This window comes from Leopardus geoffroyi, chromosome D4 (assembly GCF_018350155.1).
Source record: "Leopardus geoffroyi isolate Oge1 chromosome D4, O.geoffroyi_Oge1_pat1.0, whole genome shotgun sequence".
NCBI classification, from domain to species: Eukaryota; Metazoa; Chordata; class Mammalia; order Carnivora; family Felidae; genus Leopardus; species Leopardus geoffroyi.
Window position 1 is genome coordinate 86,183,227 of NC_059342.1, and position 18,888 is coordinate 86,202,114.

General features: G+C 53.2%; 2 protein-coding genes across 8 annotated transcripts in view; both read left to right on the plus strand.

Moving 5' to 3' along the window:
* GARNL3 (GTPase activating Rap/RanGAP domain like 3) overlaps positions 1–2,643 on the plus strand; it is a 148,808-nt gene extending 146,165 nt beyond the window's left edge. For all 5 annotated transcript variants that reach the window (XM_045469758.1, XM_045469757.1, XM_045469756.1 and 2 more), the window contains 2 exons: positions 572–698; positions 2,178–2,643. In XM_045469758.1, the coding sequence (XP_045325714.1) occupies positions 572–698; positions 2,178–2,355 (305 nt within the window). In that variant the 3' untranslated portion in view covers positions 2,356–2,643. The remainder of the gene's footprint in view (positions 1–571; positions 699–2,177) is intronic.
* A 3,114-nt stretch (positions 2,644–5,757) lies between these two features.
* On the plus strand, positions 5,758–14,389 carry SLC2A8 (solute carrier family 2 member 8). Of its 3 annotated transcripts, XM_045468436.1 has the most exons (10): positions 5,758–5,890; positions 5,988–6,150; positions 6,429–6,635; positions 8,029–8,128; positions 9,534–9,733; positions 10,439–10,582; positions 10,682–10,790; positions 11,472–11,645; positions 12,040–12,185; positions 13,772–14,389. In XM_045468436.1, exons 1-10 carry the CDS (start codon positions 5,835–5,837, stop codon positions 13,907–13,909), a joined length of 1,437 nt encoding a protein of 478 aa, XP_045324392.1. In that variant the 5' UTR covers positions 5,758–5,834; the 3' UTR covers positions 13,910–14,389. The 3 variants fall into 3 exon arrangements, with proteins under 3 accessions (XP_045324392.1, XP_045324394.1, XP_045324393.1); XM_045468438.1 differs by lacking the exon at positions 12,040–12,185; XM_045468437.1 differs by lacking the exon at positions 5,988–6,150 and having other exon boundaries at positions 5,799–5,890.
* The last annotated feature ends 4,499 nt before the right edge of the window (positions 14,390–18,888 follow it).

An 18,888-nucleotide genomic window follows, 5' to 3' on the forward strand; every position in this document is an offset into this window, starting at 1 on the left:
CTTGGCACATCGCCGCCTTGCCGTCCTGTTTCCTGAGAGCAGGGGCGGGGATGCAGGCCACCTGACAGGGCAGTCTTTGTGGGTCAATTTTAGAAGTGGGTGCCTTCCACTGTGCTTTTAAAGTATGCGTATTGCTATTTTAACCCACTATTCCCTACAAAAGCTTGGTCTGCCAGCCGCTGTTTTATAAACCACCGTGCTTTTCTGAAATTGAGCCTCAGAGTTGTAGAATTCTAGTTTGCAGTGGTAGGATCGTACATTTTCTCTCCTTTTTAAGACCTCCTGAGTCCCTCACTTTCCCTTCTTTCTTTGTTTTTCTCTTTCTTTCTTTCTGTACATATATTCTTTATGATCAGGAAAAAAAAAAAAAAACCTTCCACCAACAAGAAAACCAATTACGTTAAAATATATACTTTATCATAAAGCCCTTCCTGCCTCTATCCCAATAATGGACCAATATCCAACCAACAACAACAAAAAAAAAAAAAAAAAAAAAAAAAGGGCACTTTCTGTCTCCATGACAGCCCTGTGGGAATAACCCTCTGAACTGTGCTTCTCCCCCGTAATCCAGGCCTCTCTGATGAAGGTGGACCCAAGTCAGAAGGAGCGCCAAAGCCCAAATCAAAAGCCCGGAAGCAATTAGAAGAAAGCCAAGGAGGCCCCAAGCCAGGGACAGCGAGATCAACTAGCAGCGACAGGTATAGGAGGAGGCCGTCCCCAGCTGTCCCTGCTCAGGGTAGTGGCCCTTTCTGCTGACTGATGATGCCAGTAGGCAAATGGTCAGCATCCAGCTCCTCTCTGAGGACCCCCGGCTGGCCCAGGAAGGGACCCATGCAAATGAACATCCTCACAATTCAACAAATAAAAATACATTATGAGAATTTTTTTTTCTTTTTTTTTTTTTTTTTTGCTCACCAGCTCACCAGACAGAGATTTTTTTAAACCAAAATGCTCAGTGGGAGTGACAGAAAATAGGCCCTCTCCAGTGCTTCTGGTGGGAATAGAAACAGGCACAGCCTTTCTGGATGGCAGTTCCGCATCCCATGTCAATGAACATTTGTTGAGTCCCACTAATTTGTCCCCTGAGAGCCTCTGTGTCCCTCAAGCAATCCTGTGTGCTCCTGTATAGAAAGTAAGGGGGCACATGTCCAGACTCCATTAATCCATTCAACACACATTCTTAGAGCACCTGACACTGAGCTGGGTGTTAGGGATATGAAGATCACTCTTGGGGGTCCACAGGCCCAGGGAGGGAGGAAGTCCAACAAGAACATTCTAGAAATTACAGCATTCTGGGGTCACAAGATGATAGAAATCAGGAGTGCCAGCTGCCCCACACCTGGGGCAGGGAGGGTCTCAAACACCAGGAAAGGCTGAGCCAGGTCTCATAGATACAGGAAGCATTAGCCTGGCCAAGAGGGGGCAGCACTCACAGATGCTTTAATCTAACAAACTGAGCCCCTACCTGTGTGACAAGTCCAACTTTCGTGGACCACACCTTCTGGTGTGAAATTGGGGTGGGTGGGTAGGGTTCAAGAGGGCTTCTCTGAGGAAGTAGCATCGAGCCAAGCGTTGACTAAATTAGAAGGAATGAGGGGAACAGCAGGGGCAAAGGCCCTGAGGCGGACACAACATGGCCCGCTCAGTGGCCAAAGTCTTGGCGGGGGCTTTTATAGGCTAAATGAGTACTTGTTGAATGAACAAACTCACTGAATTTGGTCAAATTGGTTTTGCAGCTATCAAGAGGGGGTGGGGGTGGGTTGGGAGGAGGCAGAAGGGTCAGCAGGGCCAGATCCTGTGGTCTGTGGTCCTGTGGGTAGAAGTTTGAGCCTTATCTTCAGGCCGTGGGGAGCCCCAGGAGGGTTTTAGGCAGAGAGTGACACTATCCAGATTTGCCCTTTAGAAAGGTAAAAAGCACCTCACAAACACGGCCTATGTGTCACCACTGGCCTTTAAAACTCCCAACAGCCCATGAAGTATGGCTGGCTGACTGCAGACCCCAACCTCTGCGGGGGTGACTCCTGCATGTCCCAGCTTTCCCTGTAAGGGTGGGGGGGGGGGAGGAGGGAAGGGGAGAGGCAGGCTTATGAGCTCAAAGGAGCAGGAAACTGCCTGACAGAAGAGGCCCCGGTCACTAGTGCTCTCCAGGGATCCTTTATGTGACTTTTCTCTTCTAGGATCACATCGGGCTCCTTGGAAAGTCCGTCTGCTCCAGAAGCCAACCCCGAGGGGCGCTACTACTCAACGGGCTCCGAACAGGACCCTGTGGTGGACAGAGAAGGCAGCCCCGTGTGGGGCAGGAGCCCCTTCCAGCTCACAGCTTCCTCGGACGAAGACATTATCGACCTGAAGTGATGGGTTGGGATTGAGTTTGCCATCTTTAATTTTCTTATGGAGGTTTATACTCTTTAACCAGTTCTGACAGCGTTTCTCGACAAAATGTGGCTTTTAGCCCACCCATGATCTACTGGACCAAACCTTCTGCACACCTGGCCGGTTTGGGTCTCTCCAATGTCCGGTGCCATCTTCCTTGACCTTTGTTTCTTTCTGTTTGGGAACCATCAGTCCCCTTGTAATAAAGGTGGTAGATTTCATTGAGGTTTTAGATTGAAACTTTGAATAAATCAAAAATGTTCATTCTTATGTACTGCAACCTTCTCTTATATTTTATATACTTAGATGGAAAAATTATTTTTTCATTATGGTTTTAATTTATGTCACATAATGTGTTTCTTTGATAAAGAAAAGCCATTGCTTTTAAAACCTATTATAAATAAGTTTTCTTTCTGCACCTTTGGCCCCTGTTGCTGTTTCGGGTCACGGTGATTGGCACCAGCTGCGTCCCCACCTATAGACTTTTGAGAAAGGCTGAATGGTTAGTTCTTAGAAGCTCCTGCTTCCTCCTTGTGTCTCACAAAGAATAACAGGGGTAGGAGCTTGTTAAGAGTCTAAAGATGATTTTGTTTGGTTTTGCTGTTGCTCTCAAATCATATAGCCAGGCAACAGTCACTCCTTGTCATCAAAATTACTCTCAGATCCCCTCCTCACGTTTCACGTGAATCAAGTGATCGTCCTCCCTCTTGTCCTTACCTGCCTTCTGTGGCCCCCCTCCTCAAAGTGAGAAGAAAATGCAGGCTTGACCAAGAGCAAATGAAACCGTGAAAGCTCGGCCTCTAACCGGGGGGAGATCAAAGGGGGAAACCTAGTTTCACTGACACTGCAAACATTTTCATCTGTATGGAGAAGGTAATTCACCTCCTCGCTTTAGTCTGACAGATCCCATTGTATTAGCTCTCTTCTTGCCTGTATCACCCACCAAAAGACACGTGAAGTCATTCTCCCATTAGAGCATCTCCGAGGGTTTTTCCACAGGCCTTCCCTGGAAGAGCAGAGAGCTGTGTTTGACCTGACCTTGATCTGACAGATGTTACAGAAGTTTGGGTCCTATCTTCTTGTGGGCCTTGCACCCTGTCTGTCTGTTGCACCACAGTGGTCTTTGTGCAAGAAATGGCTCAACGTGGTGCACTCAGCCAAGGCTGTGTGGTTTCCTTCAGCAGATGCCAAGAGGTGAGAATAATGCAGACAGTGCTTTCTGGATGTAGCCAGGTTATCTCTCGGGGTACGCAGCTGGCCCGTTCTTCATCTTTGTTTTGTTATGCCCTTTTGTACCTCGTGGTCCACTCGTGCTGTCTCTCAACCTCATGAAAAGTTTTGTGAGTTAGGTTTCACTATTATTGCTTGTCAAATGAGTAAACTGAGGCTCAGAAGGGGGCAGTGATATGAAACTGGTGAGTTCTCTGACCCCAGGGCTGTGCTCGCTCCCCCATCCACCGTGCAGAGTCAGGCTGAGTGCCTTGTGTCCATTGGATCTGGCTGGTGTTTTTCATGTTAAACTAATTTGTAGGCTTTCCAAGCTTGTCTGTGTGTTCTTTCTGTCATCTTTTTGCCTGAAGTTTCTTGCTTCTCGGCCGGGAACAGAAAAGCCGAGGGTGATTTAGAACATTCTTCCAAAGAGATTGGCAGCGTCAGAGCCGCCCCAAGATTTGCCAGGAGTCATGGATCCAAGGAGCGAATATAGAAAGGGCGAGAAAGAGGTTGAGCCTACAAATCAGATCGATGGGGCTTCGCTTATAAAAGGGGGGGAGGGCGGCTGCTCTGGCAGCAATATCTGCTTCTAAAGGCCACGAAGTGAATGCTGCACACGGGAAGGGAGACCACCGACCAGAGGGCAGGAGGAGGTTTGGAGGGGCCTGTGGCTCAGAGGGCTGTGCTAGCTGGGCTCACTGGAGTGTCCTGTCCACATAAGCCTCTCTGCACACCCCACTGGCTGAGTTACAGAGTACACCGTTTGCCATGGGGTTTCAGGTATTCATCCACTCTGCAAGCACCCAGGGCCCACTCACTGGAGGAGGAGGTCATACCACTGAGGGAGGGAGGGAAGTAAACAGGTGATCGCAAAGCAGTGATAAGAGCTGAGAGAATTTATAACTTGAGCACAAGATGCTGTGGAAGCATAGAGGGGCGGGTGCCTGTCTTCAAAGATAGTACAATCAGGTGGCTGCACTGGGTCAAACAACTTTCATAGTCATACTGGCTAGCATTTGAGTGCTTCACGTGTGCTTGGTCTTTTATGTGCATTGCCTCTGCTCAAAACCTTCCCGGAAGGTGGATATTGTCATCCCCACTTACAGATGAGTTAACAGAGGCCCAGAGAGGGATTAGAAGCCAAACCTCTTACTCATAGCCCTGGTTCTTGCAAGAATTACACAGCACTGCACCTCAGCTGCCCCATACAGAGTGTGTATTTGCCAGGTACAAATGGCAAGATTCTTCAGAGCCCTGACATCGTACCTCCAGCAGTGACTTGGGTGCGTATGCGAAGAGGTTAGCTGTTAACATCGGCAAGAGACTGGAAGATGGCAGGTGGTAAGATGAAGATTCAAGAGTTAAGATGACCTATGAAGTGAGTGTAAACCGGGAGTCTGGGGCTCACCATTTAAGCCCAGATCAGTCGCATAACCGAGGACCGTGCCCAACACAGGTCCTTAGCACCTGGAGGTCCTAGTGGTTGTTGGCTGGTAGCCGTCAGCAATCTGGGGGCCCCGAGTAGTGACCGGCACAGAGGTGGATTGCAGCGCGCAGGGCCATGCCTCTGCCCCCAGCAGCCCAGCCTTCCAAAAGGAAAGAGAGAGGCCCAAGACAGTCGTTTGAAGACATTCCTCCCTGCGGTTTCAGTGGGCTGATCTGGACCGGGTGCCTCCAACCCAGGCCCCAGGGCAGCGGTTAACGCAGAGCAGGAACTGCAGAGCAGCCCAGGCAGCCTGCTCCCCAGAGTCGGGGCGGGAAGTCGGGTGCGCGACCTACCTGCTCCCCCTTCGTCCTGCTGCTAGCCTCATTGGTTGAAGCTAGACTAAGAGGCGGCTCCAGGAGAAAATGTAATCCCCGCCTTCCACCTTCATTGGCCAGCTCAGCTTGAGTCAGCTTTCTGATCCCGCCTCTGGGTTCGCACCACACTCCTATTGGATGGTTATAGTCCGGGCCCAGATACAAACTCCGCCCCACCTAAACATTGGCGAGCTAGGTCCTGGGGGCGGTCCCAGTGAGCGTCACCAACCGGCTCTTTTCTCCCATTGGTCGGCTTTGATTTGGGGGGTGGCTCCTAGCGCAGACGCTAACCCCGCCTTGCGTTCCCATTGGCCGTTCCCATCCGGCCCCTGAGCAGACCCTCCCCGCCCATTGGCCGGCTCTGCTGTGAGAGGCGGGTGCGTGCTGCACTCGCGGGACCCGTGACAGTTCAGGCAACAGAGCTGACCAAGCAGGCGTTGGGTGCAGACATGACGCCGGAGGACCAGGAGGAGACCCAGCCGCTCCTGGGGCAGCCCGGCGGCAGGTGAGCGGGTAGGGGGGCGACTCAGGCCCAGGGAGTGGCCTCGCCCCTTCTGCTGCGCCCAGGCCGGCGCCGCTCACCAACCGCCCTGTCCCCGCAGCGCCCCTCTCAGTCGCCGGGTCTTCCTCGCCGCCTTCGCCGCCGCCCTGGGCCCGCTCACCTTCGGCTTCGCGCTCGGCTACAGCTCCCCCGCCATCCCGAGCCTGCGGCGCGCCGCGGCCCAGGCCCTGCGCCTCGACGACGCCGCCGCCTCCTGGTTCGGGGTGAGGCCTCGGGCTCACCCTCCAGCCCGCCTGGGACCCTCTTCCTCCCGTCTCACGCGCAAAGGGACCCCGCCCTTACCTTGCTTTGGGCGGGCACTGAGACCCTCCTCCGGGTGCGTCCCGGCTCTCCTGCCAGGGGTCACCCTCCCCCGCGGACCGCCAGCCTGGGACCCCCATCCCCTTTTCGCTGAGGCTGCTGCTGGGGCTGGGATTGAGGGCGAGGTTGGGCTGAGGCTCCCTGGCGTCCCCTCTTCATCCTGCGGTCGCCTCGCCCTCAGGCCATCGTGACCCTGGGAGCCGCGGCGGGGGGCGTGCTGGGCGGCTGGCTCGTGGACCGCGCCGGGCGCAAGCTAAGCCTTCTGCTCTGCACCCTGCCCTTCGTGGTCGGCTTTGCAGTCATCACCGCGGCCCAGAACGTGTGGATGCTGCTCGGGGGCCGCCTCCTAACCGGCGTGGCCTGCGGTATTGCCTCGCTCGTAGCTCCGGTGAGTGTCCCCCAGCCTCGCGCCCTGGGACAGAAAAGGAGCAGACCTGGGAGCGTGCTTCTCCCTGGCTGCGGCCTCCTGGGTGCCTGGCACGGTTCCCCTTACCAGCTTTATCTTCCTTACCCCCGCAACGGGCCTTGGAAGGAGCCGCCGTTATCCTTGTTTACAGATGAAGTGAGCTTCAGAAACTGAAGTCCTTTGTCCAGCCACAACTAGTCAGTGGCAAAGCTACTTATTACTCGAACCCAGGACTGTGCCACTTCACCAGGCCTCTCTCTTGCTCTACAAATAAGATGCCATCTGTGGATGGTCACAGAAGCCTGCAGATCTTAGATCTCCCACTGTCATTCAGACCATTGAATTCAGCTTAGGAAAATTCTCTTCTGGTTTGTCCTGGCAGCAAAGGCTGCTGGGCTCTGCTGCTCCCCTTCACTACCCAGGAGCTAGTCCTCCGGCTGCTGTATCTCTCCTCTCCCCATCTCCCGAGCCACCACTGTCCAGGCTGACAGTGCCGGCTCTGCCACTCACTGGGGCCGAGCACCTCTCTGTGCCTCAGTTTCCTCCCCTGTAAAGTGGGGCATTGCCTCATGCACTGGTTGTGGGGACTGACCGAGACTCTGCATGTATAGCCCTGGAAGGCCTTGGACCCTGGCAGCTGAGATTGTAGGGTGACCAGGGAACTGCTGCTGGCCATGGGCTTGATCAACTACCCACACGTCAACCTGGTGACATTAAAAGTAGTGGCTGTGAGTCCTCCCTGGTCATCCCTTTGCACCTGCCACTCCCTTTACCTGCATTTTCTGGGCAGCAGTGGAGTTGGATTTCATGTTTTGGGTTTTGTTACTGGACAAAAACACACCCATCTTAGCCGTCGGCATAAGGTAATAGAATAACCTAGAAGTGTGGGCAAGACCTTTCTGGCCCCCGGGGCCCAGAGAAAGCAGTAGCAGTCACTAGTAGCAACTGAGGCAGAGTTCTGGTTCCAAGGGCACTGCTCAGAGTGTGGTCCTTGGACCGGCAGCCTGGGTGTCATCTGAAGCAAGTTTGAAAGGCAGAATCTTGGGGCCCACCCTAGACCTACTGCATCAGAAGCTGTATTTATTGAGGCTAGTCATGCAATTAAATGAAAGTTTGAAAAACTCTGTGCCACCTCCCCACAAACACACACAGCAGCCACGTATATACCCTTAATCCCCTGTAAAACACCTGCTGCTGATCACTTGGAGACGTGGGGAGGTACGGGGAGGGCTTCGGCGACCTGGGACCTGCAACCAGAGGCCCACCTGGCTTGGAGCAGCCCCAACTGAGGTTCTCCTCAACTCTGAGTAGCTGAGGCTCTTCAGTTTTAAGAACTCTTGGGCACCGAGTAAAGTTTTCTCTCCATTGCCACCAGGTGTATATCTCTGAAATCGCCTACCCTGCAGTGCGGGGGCTGCTCGGCTCCTGTGTGCAGCTGATGGTCGTCACAGGCATCCTCCTAGCCTACCTGGCAGGTATGGTTTTCCTGCTATCTCTTTTGATCCCTGCTAATGGCTGGGTGGCCATTTTGAAGCTGTAGAAACTGAAGTTCATAGAGGTCAAGGGGCTTGCCCAAGGTCACACAGCCAGTGCCCAAGGTGCCAGGGTCCCAGATCACCTGCCTGAGCACGTGGGATGTGTGGGTCTTGTGCCTAACTCCCAGGGAGAGTGGGAGAAGGCGATGTCCTCATCTTCCCAGGGCAGAAGCCCATTCCGAGGGTGTGGGGAGGGCTGACTGGTTGGGTCACTGTGCAGTAACAAATTAAGAATTTAAGGGGGTGGGGGGACACCCCAAAAACTCCAGCCCAGGAGTTTGGAGGGCCCAAGGCTGTCTCTCAGAAATACTAGTACTAGATTTGCAGCGTGAAGGAGGAGGGTCCCAGGGAACCCGAGGGTCAGAGCTGGGGTCAACATGAGGAAGCTTCTGGAGGCAGACATGCTTTCGCTAGAACTGTGGTAGAAAGAGGCTTCATACCTGATGGTTCCACATTAGAGGACACTTTCTGGCTCTGTCACACTGCCCCAGGGAGCCTCGCTTCCCCTGTCTTTAAGTGGAGATAACCCTACCTAGCCCAAGGCTGTTGAGGGACTAAATTAAGCGACACATGAAAAGCACCAGGCCCCAAGAGAACTGTCAAGGGATGGCCTTATACCCAGCAAGGAATGGGGGCTTCAGGAACCTGACTGGCAGTGGCAGGGCCCAGAGCCTGTGCCCTCTGGTTCTTCAGAGTGGACAACATGCTGGTGTGTGGTCATTCATTTTTACCCACTTAGCATCCAGATTCTAATTCAGAGTCCTACCAGCAGTCTGGCTGCTTTTGGGGACCCGCAATGTGCCAAAGTCCCTGCCAAATACAGACATTGACATTTGGGACAGACACATGGGTGTCAATATGCCTATAGAATTGCCTCATCATAACCTGCACTTTGATTGATCAATTTCTGTGAATATTGATCCACTGGTGTTCAGGAAAAAAGTCTCTCCCACTCTGTCCCCCTTCCTCTCTAGAGGAGCCCACTTGCCTGCTTCTTGTGGCCTTCCAGAGTCTGTGCGTGACGACTATGCATATTTATTCTCCCACCCCTCCCTTTTAGACAAAACAAGTGCCTCATTCATTTTTGATTGCCACGTAAATATCCACTGAGCAGATGTAGCATAATGCGCCCACCAGCTTGTTTACGCAATGTTTCTCAACAGATGGTAACAACAGTATTAGTAACAAACGCGAGCAAGGGTAGTAGCCACACAGAGGTCGTGAGGCCCCCACCCTTTAAGCTGAGTCCCGGGGGTTGGTGAGAGGGCAGGCGCTCCCTGATAAGGTGCAGGCTGGCCCACTCCGCACTGACATCTGAAACCACCACCCCCCTGCCCCCCACCAGGCTGGGTCCTGGAGTGGCGCTGGCTGGCTGTGCTGGGTTGTGTGCCCGCCTCCTTCATGCTGCTGCTCATGTGCTACATGCCCGAGACCCCACGCTTCTTGCTGACCCAGCACAAGCGCCAGGAAGCCATGGCCGCTATGCAGTTCCTGTGGGGCTCTGAGCAGACCTGGGAGGAGCCCCCTGTCGGGGCTGAGCATCAGGTGAGGGGCTGGGATCCAGAGCCAGGGTGGGGAGGAAACAGTGAGGTATGGCCCCTTTGCAGCCAGGGGAGGCTAGCACAGCCTGTCCCCAAGGCTGTGCAGACACACACGGGGAGGAGAGGCACAAGTGGTGGCATTGTCCTATGTGTGAGCAAGCAAAGGCCTGCTGGAGCCCCACTACTTGGCTGGGCCTTAGCCTTGATCTTACTGTCCCAGGAAGAGAAAGGCCCAGTGTGTCAGAAGGAAACGCAGGCGCAACCTTGAGGAAGTGGATTTTTAAATGGGATACTGGAGGGCAGCGGAGAAGACTGAGTCTCTGCCACTTACCTGCTGTCTGACCTTCCCATCCTTAAGCCTTCCTTTCTTCATCTGTAAGATGGGAGTCCTAGCATGTGCCTGGTGGTACCAGGAGAGGCACTCAGCACAGGCCCAGGCCTGAGGCTGGTAGGATTCTGGAACCCCTGGCTATGTGCCCATGTAATCTCTTTGTAGTTCCCCCAGCAAATCAGGAAAGGGCATGGGGAGGTGAGGACCTTACAGATGGAGAGGCTAAAGTGATGCGGAGACCTGTCTTGGACCTGCAGCCCAGGTGATAAGAAGCTGAGCCTCACTCCCTCCACCAGGCTTTAGGACAGGGGCTCAAAGCCAGCAGGCCCCTCCGGAGGGGGTAGGGAGACGCACTGACACCGGCTTCTGTCTGAGCAGGGCTTCCGCCTGGCCCAGCTGAGGCTTCCTAGCATCTACAAGCCCTTCATCATCGGCGTTTCACTCATGGCCTTCCAGCAGCTGTCAGGGATCAATGCTGTCATGTTCTATGCAGAGACCATCTTTGAGGAAGCCAAGTTCAAGGTAAAGAGGCCTCCACCCTGGCCTGCCTCATCCAGATGCTGTGTGGATGGGGCCTAGTCCTGGGGTCTTTGCCTGACCCGCCTCGGCCCATCTCCCCAGGAGAGCAGCCTAGCCTCGGTCATCGTGGGCATCATCCAGGTGCTGTTCACGGCCATGGCGGCCCTCATCATGGACAAAGCTGGGCGGAGGCTGCTCCTGACCTTGTCAGGTGAGGCCCGAGGGCAAGGGCTCGGCCCTTTGAAAATGGGGTGGCGCAGGCCAGGGTCCCCACCACAGACTGGAGGGTCTTTGCCAAGGCCACCACACTGAGACAGGAAAAGGCCAGCCAAGCACCCCTGAGAACAAGACCGAGATCCATGGGAGCCCTTACTGAGTGCTTGCTCCAGACCAGGCCTGCACTAACAGACCCTTGCAGTGAGCCTCCAAGCAGGTGCCATCGGGGCCCCAGTTTACAATGAGGAAACTGAGGACCCAGCAGGAGAAGTGACTCAGAAGCTGAAGGTCTTTTGGGGCAAGTGACTTCACCCCTCTGAACCTCAGTTTTCCCTGTATGAAATGGGGGCGATGGGCCATTGTGAGGATCCAGAGATGATCTGCATAGGAGTGAAACCCATGCTGCTGTCACAGTTACCACTCCTGCTCCTCAGTCCAGGAAGGCACTGCCACCAGGAGCTTCTTGGAGTTGGCTCCGGTTCGAGGTCCAAGCTGGGGCCGGCCCGGGCTGGGTGCTGCTGATCTGGGCTCCTGGGTCCCGCTCACCACCCTCTCAGAGAAACCCAGGCCGCATCACTGTGGCCACACTGCACTGAGACTCTAACCTGAGTGCCCCGTGCCCGGACCGCGGTCCGCTTCTCCCAGAGCCCTGCGCACTGCCCCCTTCCGCCTGCAGGTGTGATCATGGTGTTCAGCACCAGTGCCTTCGGCGCCTACTTCAAGCTGACCCAGGGCGGCCCCAGCAACTCCTCACACGTGGACCTCTCGACACCCATCTCCATGGAGCCCACCAGTGCCAGCGTGGGGTTGGCCTGGTTGGCAGTGGGCAGCATGTGCCTCTTCATCGCTGGTGAGAGGGGGCCCATGGGGAGGTTGGGCAGGGGGGCCTGTGGGGCCATTCCATCACTGCCGGGTTCCTGCGGCTCCCAGCTGGTCCAGGCCTCCCCATCCCACAGGTCCCCCGCCCCTGCGTTTATGGCTCTGACCAAGGCCCCGGGCACTGAGCTAAACCCTTCTCTGCCCCTTTCACTTACTCCCCAAACAGCCCTCCAAGCGGGCCCTGGCATGACCCCATTCTACAGAGAAAAGCCTGGTACTAAGAAGTAGAGGGACTGACCTGAGACGTCGCTGCAGGAAGGCCCTGGGGGGCCCTGACTGGAAACTGCGAGGCTTTGGCCCAGGGGGTCTGTGGCCGGCCAAGGGGTCGGCCCTATGGGCTTCTAATGCCTGTCTTGCTCCCACAGGCTTCGCGGTGGGCTGGGGGCCCATCCCCTGGCTCCTCATGTCTGAGATCTTTCCTCTGCACGTCAAGGGCCTGGCCACAGGAGTGTGCGTCCTCACTAACTGGTTCATGGCCTTCCTGGTGACGAAAGAGTTCAGCAGCGTCATGGTAAGTGCAGGCCCTGAGGGTCTCCTCACGTAGTCAGTGGGGAGCACTTTTTAGAATTACTCTTACTGCAGAAGACTCAGGGCCAGTGGCTGAGGCCCCACCGTCCTGGGACACCGGCCATCTTGGTCAGGGACGAAGGGAAGACGGATGGGCCAGGAAAGGTGCAGAACACAGGCTGTGACCACTCAGGAGCCTTCAGGCCATTCGGGCAGAAGGAAAGCAGGATACAGTTCCACCATTGGACAGTGGGGACATGGGCCAGGATCTAGGGCTGTGCGGGAAGAACTCTGGCTTTGGAGTTGACAAGCCTGGGCTCTAACCCCACCTCGGCCACTTCCCACTGTGTGACCTGGGGTGTGCTGCTCACCTTCTCTAAACCAGCTTCCTTGGCTGAAGATGGAGGAGGGTGACAGCACCTTCCCCTCAGGGTTGTGGGAGCGTCAGTTCATTTTAAAACTTTGCTACTTTTGCACAGATGGACTGACACAGCCCTGGACCCTGCCACGGGGCTCCCCAGCTGATAGGGGAGGATGGTTCTGGAGCAGATAGGCCACCTGTCCAGGCATTCATTCCCGTCCGCCCCCCCTCCCCCAGGTCTCCTGGTACATACCATGTCCAGGCCTGTTGGAGGAGCCAGAGACAGCAATGAATGCAGTGGACAGGGTGCCCTGTGGATGGATTGGGGTGGACGGGGTGGATGAGGTTGGGCTGGCAGCAGACAGCAGAAGGAGAACAAACCACTGGGAGGCTGGAGGGGGTGGGGAGGTGGGGGTGGGCAGGCCAGGAGAGATATGGATGCCTGGGGTTGGCCTGGAGTCTCTGCAGGGCCTGGGTCTCAGGCGGGCTGCGCTGGGGAACACATCGGGAAGACCGGAGCAAAGTCTTAGCAAAGACCGGAAATTACTCACTGGGAGCTGTGCGGAGGGACCAGCAACAAAGGAGGGGGTGCGGCGGTAAAGGACCTAACAGTGACCCAGGAGTGTACAGTGTCCCAGAGTTTGGGGGAGGGGGGCGGGCGGGCAGGGGAGCGCTGGATCACCGGGTCCCAGAGGGAAAGGAGCTGACAAGGGAGGGGCCTCTGGTCCTGGCACCTGGGAGGTCATCAGGTCTGTCCTGGGAGGGTGACCAGGCTCTGAGTGATGGGAAGTGCTCTCTCTTCTTCCATGCCAGTGGGTCCTGAGTGTCCTCCGTGCTCACACTGCCCCAGTGCAGCCTGCTCCCTGTGGCACCAAGAAGAGACTCCTCTGGAGGGCAGGGAACTCAGGGGCAGGGCCAAAGCACAGTGTAGAGAGTAGGTCTGGGGGCCCTGGAGGCAGACACCAGGGGTGGGAGCCCAGCTGTCACTTGACAGTGGGGGTCTGACCTTGGGGGAGGCACTTCATGACAGTTTTGCCAGCTTCCCCAGCCACCCAACGTCCACACTTTGTATGGTGCTCGTTGCAGGTTTCTGGATGGCAGGGCCAGACCCTCCTCCACACCCCTGAGCCTGGGTGGGGGGGTGGGCGGAGGGGGCCAGGGCCTCAGCTCAGGGTCCATGAGGGCTCCTGACCTGTTGTGTCTACATGAGGCCCTTCCTCTCTTTCCAGGAGGTTCTCAGGCCTTACGGTGCCTTCTGGCTCGCCTCCGCCTTCTGCATCTTCAGTGTCCTTTTCACTCTGTCCTGTGTCCCTGAAACCAAAGGAAAGACTTTGGAGCAAATCACAGCCCATTTTGAGGGGCGATGACAACCCCTTCTCATGAGTGGCTGCCACTCCTAGCAGGGCCGGCTTTGGGCTTCAGAGGAGACGGAATCACCTGTGACTCCAAGCTGGGCCTCAGCCAGAGCCTGGAGCCCCTGCCTGTCCCCAGGGAGGTGGAATGCAGGACCACCGCCCCTTGGAGCCTTGTCCTCCGGGGTCCCTCCTTCCTACCCAGCTCTCTATGGTCCAGCGAACCATGGGTAAGAAGTTCCCGGCCCCGGGGTAAAATTCCCACCACCCCTCTGCGACTCAGGAGGAGGGAACTCCTTGGAGGGGCTTTGCTGCCCCGTGGTCCATCGTCCACAGGCCATCTCCACCTTGCCACAAAAGCAACAGCAGAGGAGGGGGACTCTCGGCTCCTTGTTTTCTGGAGGAGATGCTTTTGGGTGGTGACCCCCTCTCACGTGGCTGCGTTATCAGGAAGGAACTTTGTTTGCCAAATAAAGATTTGACTCAGAAAATCAGGCCGTGGCCTCTCTGTGAAATGCAGTTTGAGAAGGACATTTTCCCATCCCTTCCGTACACCAGGCCTCCCACGAACTGGGCCTCGCCACAAATATCTACTGATTTACTTCTTCTTGTGGTCAGCTGGGCTTACTCTTGGCACTTGGACATCATTTCTGGCTCCTTCATCCTTGGGCTCAGTCCCCTGGATCATTAGTTATCAAATCTTATTAACAACAACAACAACAACACATCTCTCCTTCTGGTGACTTTAATGGACCCACAAGTCTTTTACAAATTACTTTTATTATCCATTATAAAAGTAATACATGTTTATTGTAGGAAAATTGGAAAACACAGATTTATTTAGTATAATGATTTTTATAGCAGTTAACCATCTGCTAGGCATTGCCCTCAGCACTTTACAAATATTAACTCACTTCTTTGGATAAGTGATACAATGATTATGCGTAACTGCACCTTTCCAGAGGTAACTTCTTTTAAGAATTTGGTTCTATCCTGGGGCACCTGGGTGGCAAAGACGGTTAAGCCTCCAACTCTCCATTTTGGCTCGGGTCATGATCTTGCAGTTTGTGAGCTCGAGCCCCACATCGGATTCTCTGCTGTCAGCACAGTAGAGCTGGTGACTCAGTCAGTTGAGTGTCTGACTCTTGGTTTCAGCTCAAGTCATGATCCCAGAGTCATGAAATCCCTGCTTGGGATTCTCTCTCTCCTCCTCCTCTCCCCTGCTTGTGCGTTCTCTCTCTCTCTCTCTCTCTATCTCTCCTCTCTGTCTCAAATGGAAAAAAAAAAAAATTTAAAAAAAAAAAAGAATTTGATACTATCCTGAAACTCTTCCTCCCTACATCTATCCTTTCTAGCATCACTACACACAGGTAGGACACCACACTTCCCATTCCGTGATCTGCTTTACTCACCTCCTGGGTTGTACAGCCCCCACATGTGCCCACCTTGACATCTTCTATTAAGCCTTGTAACGAGACTGGGGAGTAGGAGAATGGAAGTGCAGTGGGGTCCAGGGCTGAGCAGTGAGTTTTCTGGAAGATTCTGCAATGGCTGCTCTGATTTCAGTAAAATGTGCTAAGTAATACACAGGAACTTTCAGCCTTAGCAAAATCCAAGTTCCTTGGGGACTTCCAGAAACAAGGTCACATCCACGCACAGTAACTGCATATATACGTTCTCATTCTTCGTGCCTGCACAGCAGCCCACCGGGTTGAGAGCCACATTCTGTGGTTCGACAGGGTATTCCACAAATGTCCATTTAGGCCAGTTGTTGAAAAGAGCGGTTCAGGTCTAATACATCTTTTCTTTCTGTCCATTTGTTCTATCATTTATTGAGAGAGAAGTGTGGAACTCTCCACCTGTAAATGTGGATTTCTTTCTCCTTGCAGTTCTCTTGGGTTTTGCTTCATGTGCCTTAGAGATCATCACTGGGTGCACGCACATCTGGGATTGCTACCTTCTGATTGTTTTGTCCTTTAGCATGAAATGACCTTCTTTATCCCCGGTAATATTCCTCGTTCTGAGGTCTACTTTGTCTGATTTCAGTATGACCACTCCAGCCTTCTTTTGATTGGTGCTTTGACAGTCATTTTCAATTATATCTTATCATATATTCCTTTTTTGTAGTATCCTACGCTTTTCTTTGTGATGGAAATACCTTTGGGGGTTTCCCTGAGGATACGTTATTTTTACTTTTTGTTTTTCATGATTATTAACATTATTTTGAGAGAAAGAGAGTGCATGCATGCACAAGTTGGGGAGCGGCAGAGAAAGAGAGGGAGAGACAATCGCAAGCAGGCTCCCTGCCCAGCACAGAGCCCAACACAGGGCTTGATCCTCATGACCTGAGCTGAAATCAAGAGTCAGACAGTCAACTGAGCCACCCAGGTACCCCCATATTTTCACTCTTAAAAACAGACTTTATTAAGGCATTATTTCGATACCATAAAATTCAACAATTGTAGGTATAAAAATATGGTGACTTAGGAGGAATGTATACAGCTGTGTACCCACCACCACAATCAAGATAGAAGACATTTTCGTCAGCTCAGAATGTTCCCTTGTGTCCCTCATGTCGGTCTCCTCCCTCTAGTTTTTCTTTTTCTAGAATTTTAAAAAAATGTTTATTTTGAGGGAGAGAGAGAGAGCACGTGTGCGTACATTTGGGGGAAGGGCAGTGAGAGAGGGAGAGAGAGACTCCCAAGCAGGCTTGGAGGGCACCAGCCCATGGACCATGAGACCATGACCTGAGCCGCAATCAAGAGTTGGACACTTAACCAACGGAGCCACCCAGGCGCCCCTTCTTTTCTAGATTTACAAAAATCCTGTTGTTTGTAGTATTTTGCACCTGGCTTCTCTGAGCAGAGCGCTTTTAAGATTCATCCATGCCGCATGCAGCAGCAGTTCTCTTTTTATTGCTGAGTAGTGTCCCATCGTACATTTGGACTAGTTCCGATTTGGGGCTATCATGAAGAAAGCTTCTGTGAGCACTTGCACACAAGTCCCTGCATGGAGAACTATCGGGTCATATGTAAGTTGGTTTCATGATTGTAAGAAGCTGCCGAACTGTTTTCCAAAGCGGTGGTACCATTTTTGCGTTCCCATCAGCAGCGTCCAAGAGTTCCGGCTGCTCCACATCCTCAACAACACTCGGTATTCACTATTACGAGTAAAACTATTTGTACGTTTTTAACTTTTTGAAAATTGTCTTCTAGTCTCTGATTTCCTCCAGAAAGCCTTCTCTTTTATGCCGCTGTTTTATCTCAAGTATCTGGTGAGCTTTGGTTGTCCATATGGAGGAATGAAGTGCTAGGGGGGTTTAATTGCAGTGGCTGGTATGTGTCCCCCACCCTGCACCTGTTCTCAGTTCTGTTATGGCTTTTGACATTTTATACATCTTCACTGTCATTTCAGTGGGAACTCGAGGAAGAAAAAGGGGAAGTGCGTTAAGTTCAGTCCACCAGCTTGAATTGAAAGCTTTTTTTCTTTTAACGATGATGCAGTGTTTGCCATTGGAGTCACGGTGTGTGGCAAAGAGTGGGTGCTTAAGTATTTGTGAAATTCAACAAATTAAGAGAATTTGTTGTATAAATATGTCAGAACTTAAATCAACCTCATATTGCTCCACATTCAGATTGTTTCCAGTTTTCTGCTTATTGATAACTCTGCTATGACATATAGAGTTAGAGGGAGATGAGAAACAGAGTTGGCAGAGGAGAGAAGGAGATAAAAAAGATGACAATGATAGAGATGAAGACAGAAAATGGAGATGGAGGTGACGTGGAAGAGATGCAAATGATGGTGATAATGGAAGTTAAACTGTGGGCAAGGAAAATGGCATTGTGGCTTCAACTCTATCTTGGTCTCTTTCCTCCATAACCCAGGGTCCAGGAGCCAGTGCAGCATGGTGGGTAAGAGGCAGTGGGCTTAGTTCAAATTCTGGCTCAATTACTCACTGCCTGTGTGACCTGGACAAGTCATTTAACCTAAGCCTCAGCTTATTCATGTGTAAAATGGGCCTAAGGATGCTGTCTTCCTCATGGAGTGGTCGTGAAGATGAAAGGAGAGAAGTTTGTAAAGCACCTTGGACCAAGGATGGCACAGAATAAGTACTCAATGGATGTTAGCTGCTGCTGATGGTGAGGCTGTGCAGGCGTGGACAGGAGGCTGTGGTGAAGCAACGCTGGGAGCTGCATGCAAGGGGTGATGCTCAAGGGGTGCCTCAAAGGGACATGTGAAATCTCTACACTTTTTTTTATATATTCTATTTCCTACGCTGATTCCTCAGCAACTCCTACCCATACCATCTCTGACTGCTTCCAACATCCACTTACAGGTACCAACGACTGTGGACACACACGCTCTTCAGAGCTTCCCTTAAGACTTCCTTGGGGCCTTCTCATCAGAGCACAAGACGCTTCCGGGACCAGAGCCAGCGCCAGTCTTAAATCTGCCCCAGAAGCCCAGCCCAGCACCATCAGGCACAGGACCATGGAGGGCAGGAAGGGACATCCCTAAAGGACAGGTGTAGCAGCAGAAACTGTGCTTTACCCCTCCCAAGGTAGAAATCTGCACAACCCCCCACACCCACTCCATGACAAATCCCCCTGCCCCCAGAACAACTTCTAGGAGAATCCTCGCTTCTGCATTCTTGAGGCAAGGATGCCCTGACGCCACCCAGTGGCCATAGACGGGATTGCATCAGTTGAAGAGTGAAGCCCTCTGCTTCCTCCCAGTGGCGCTGGATGGGATCCCAAGACTAAGGCAGGAAGACCACTATCGCCCATTGGCCATTATGGGGTTAGCACCTGCTGGGCCTGGGGGCAATAGGCAGAACAGCACCAAGTGGAAGGGGTCAGGGGCCAAGTGGAAGCCGGAAAAGACAAGGAAAGACATTCTCCCCTAGAGCCTCCAGAAGAAACATAGCCCTGCCCACATCTTGATTTTAGCCCAGGGAGATCCATCTTAGATTTCTGGCCTCCACTGGTTGGGAG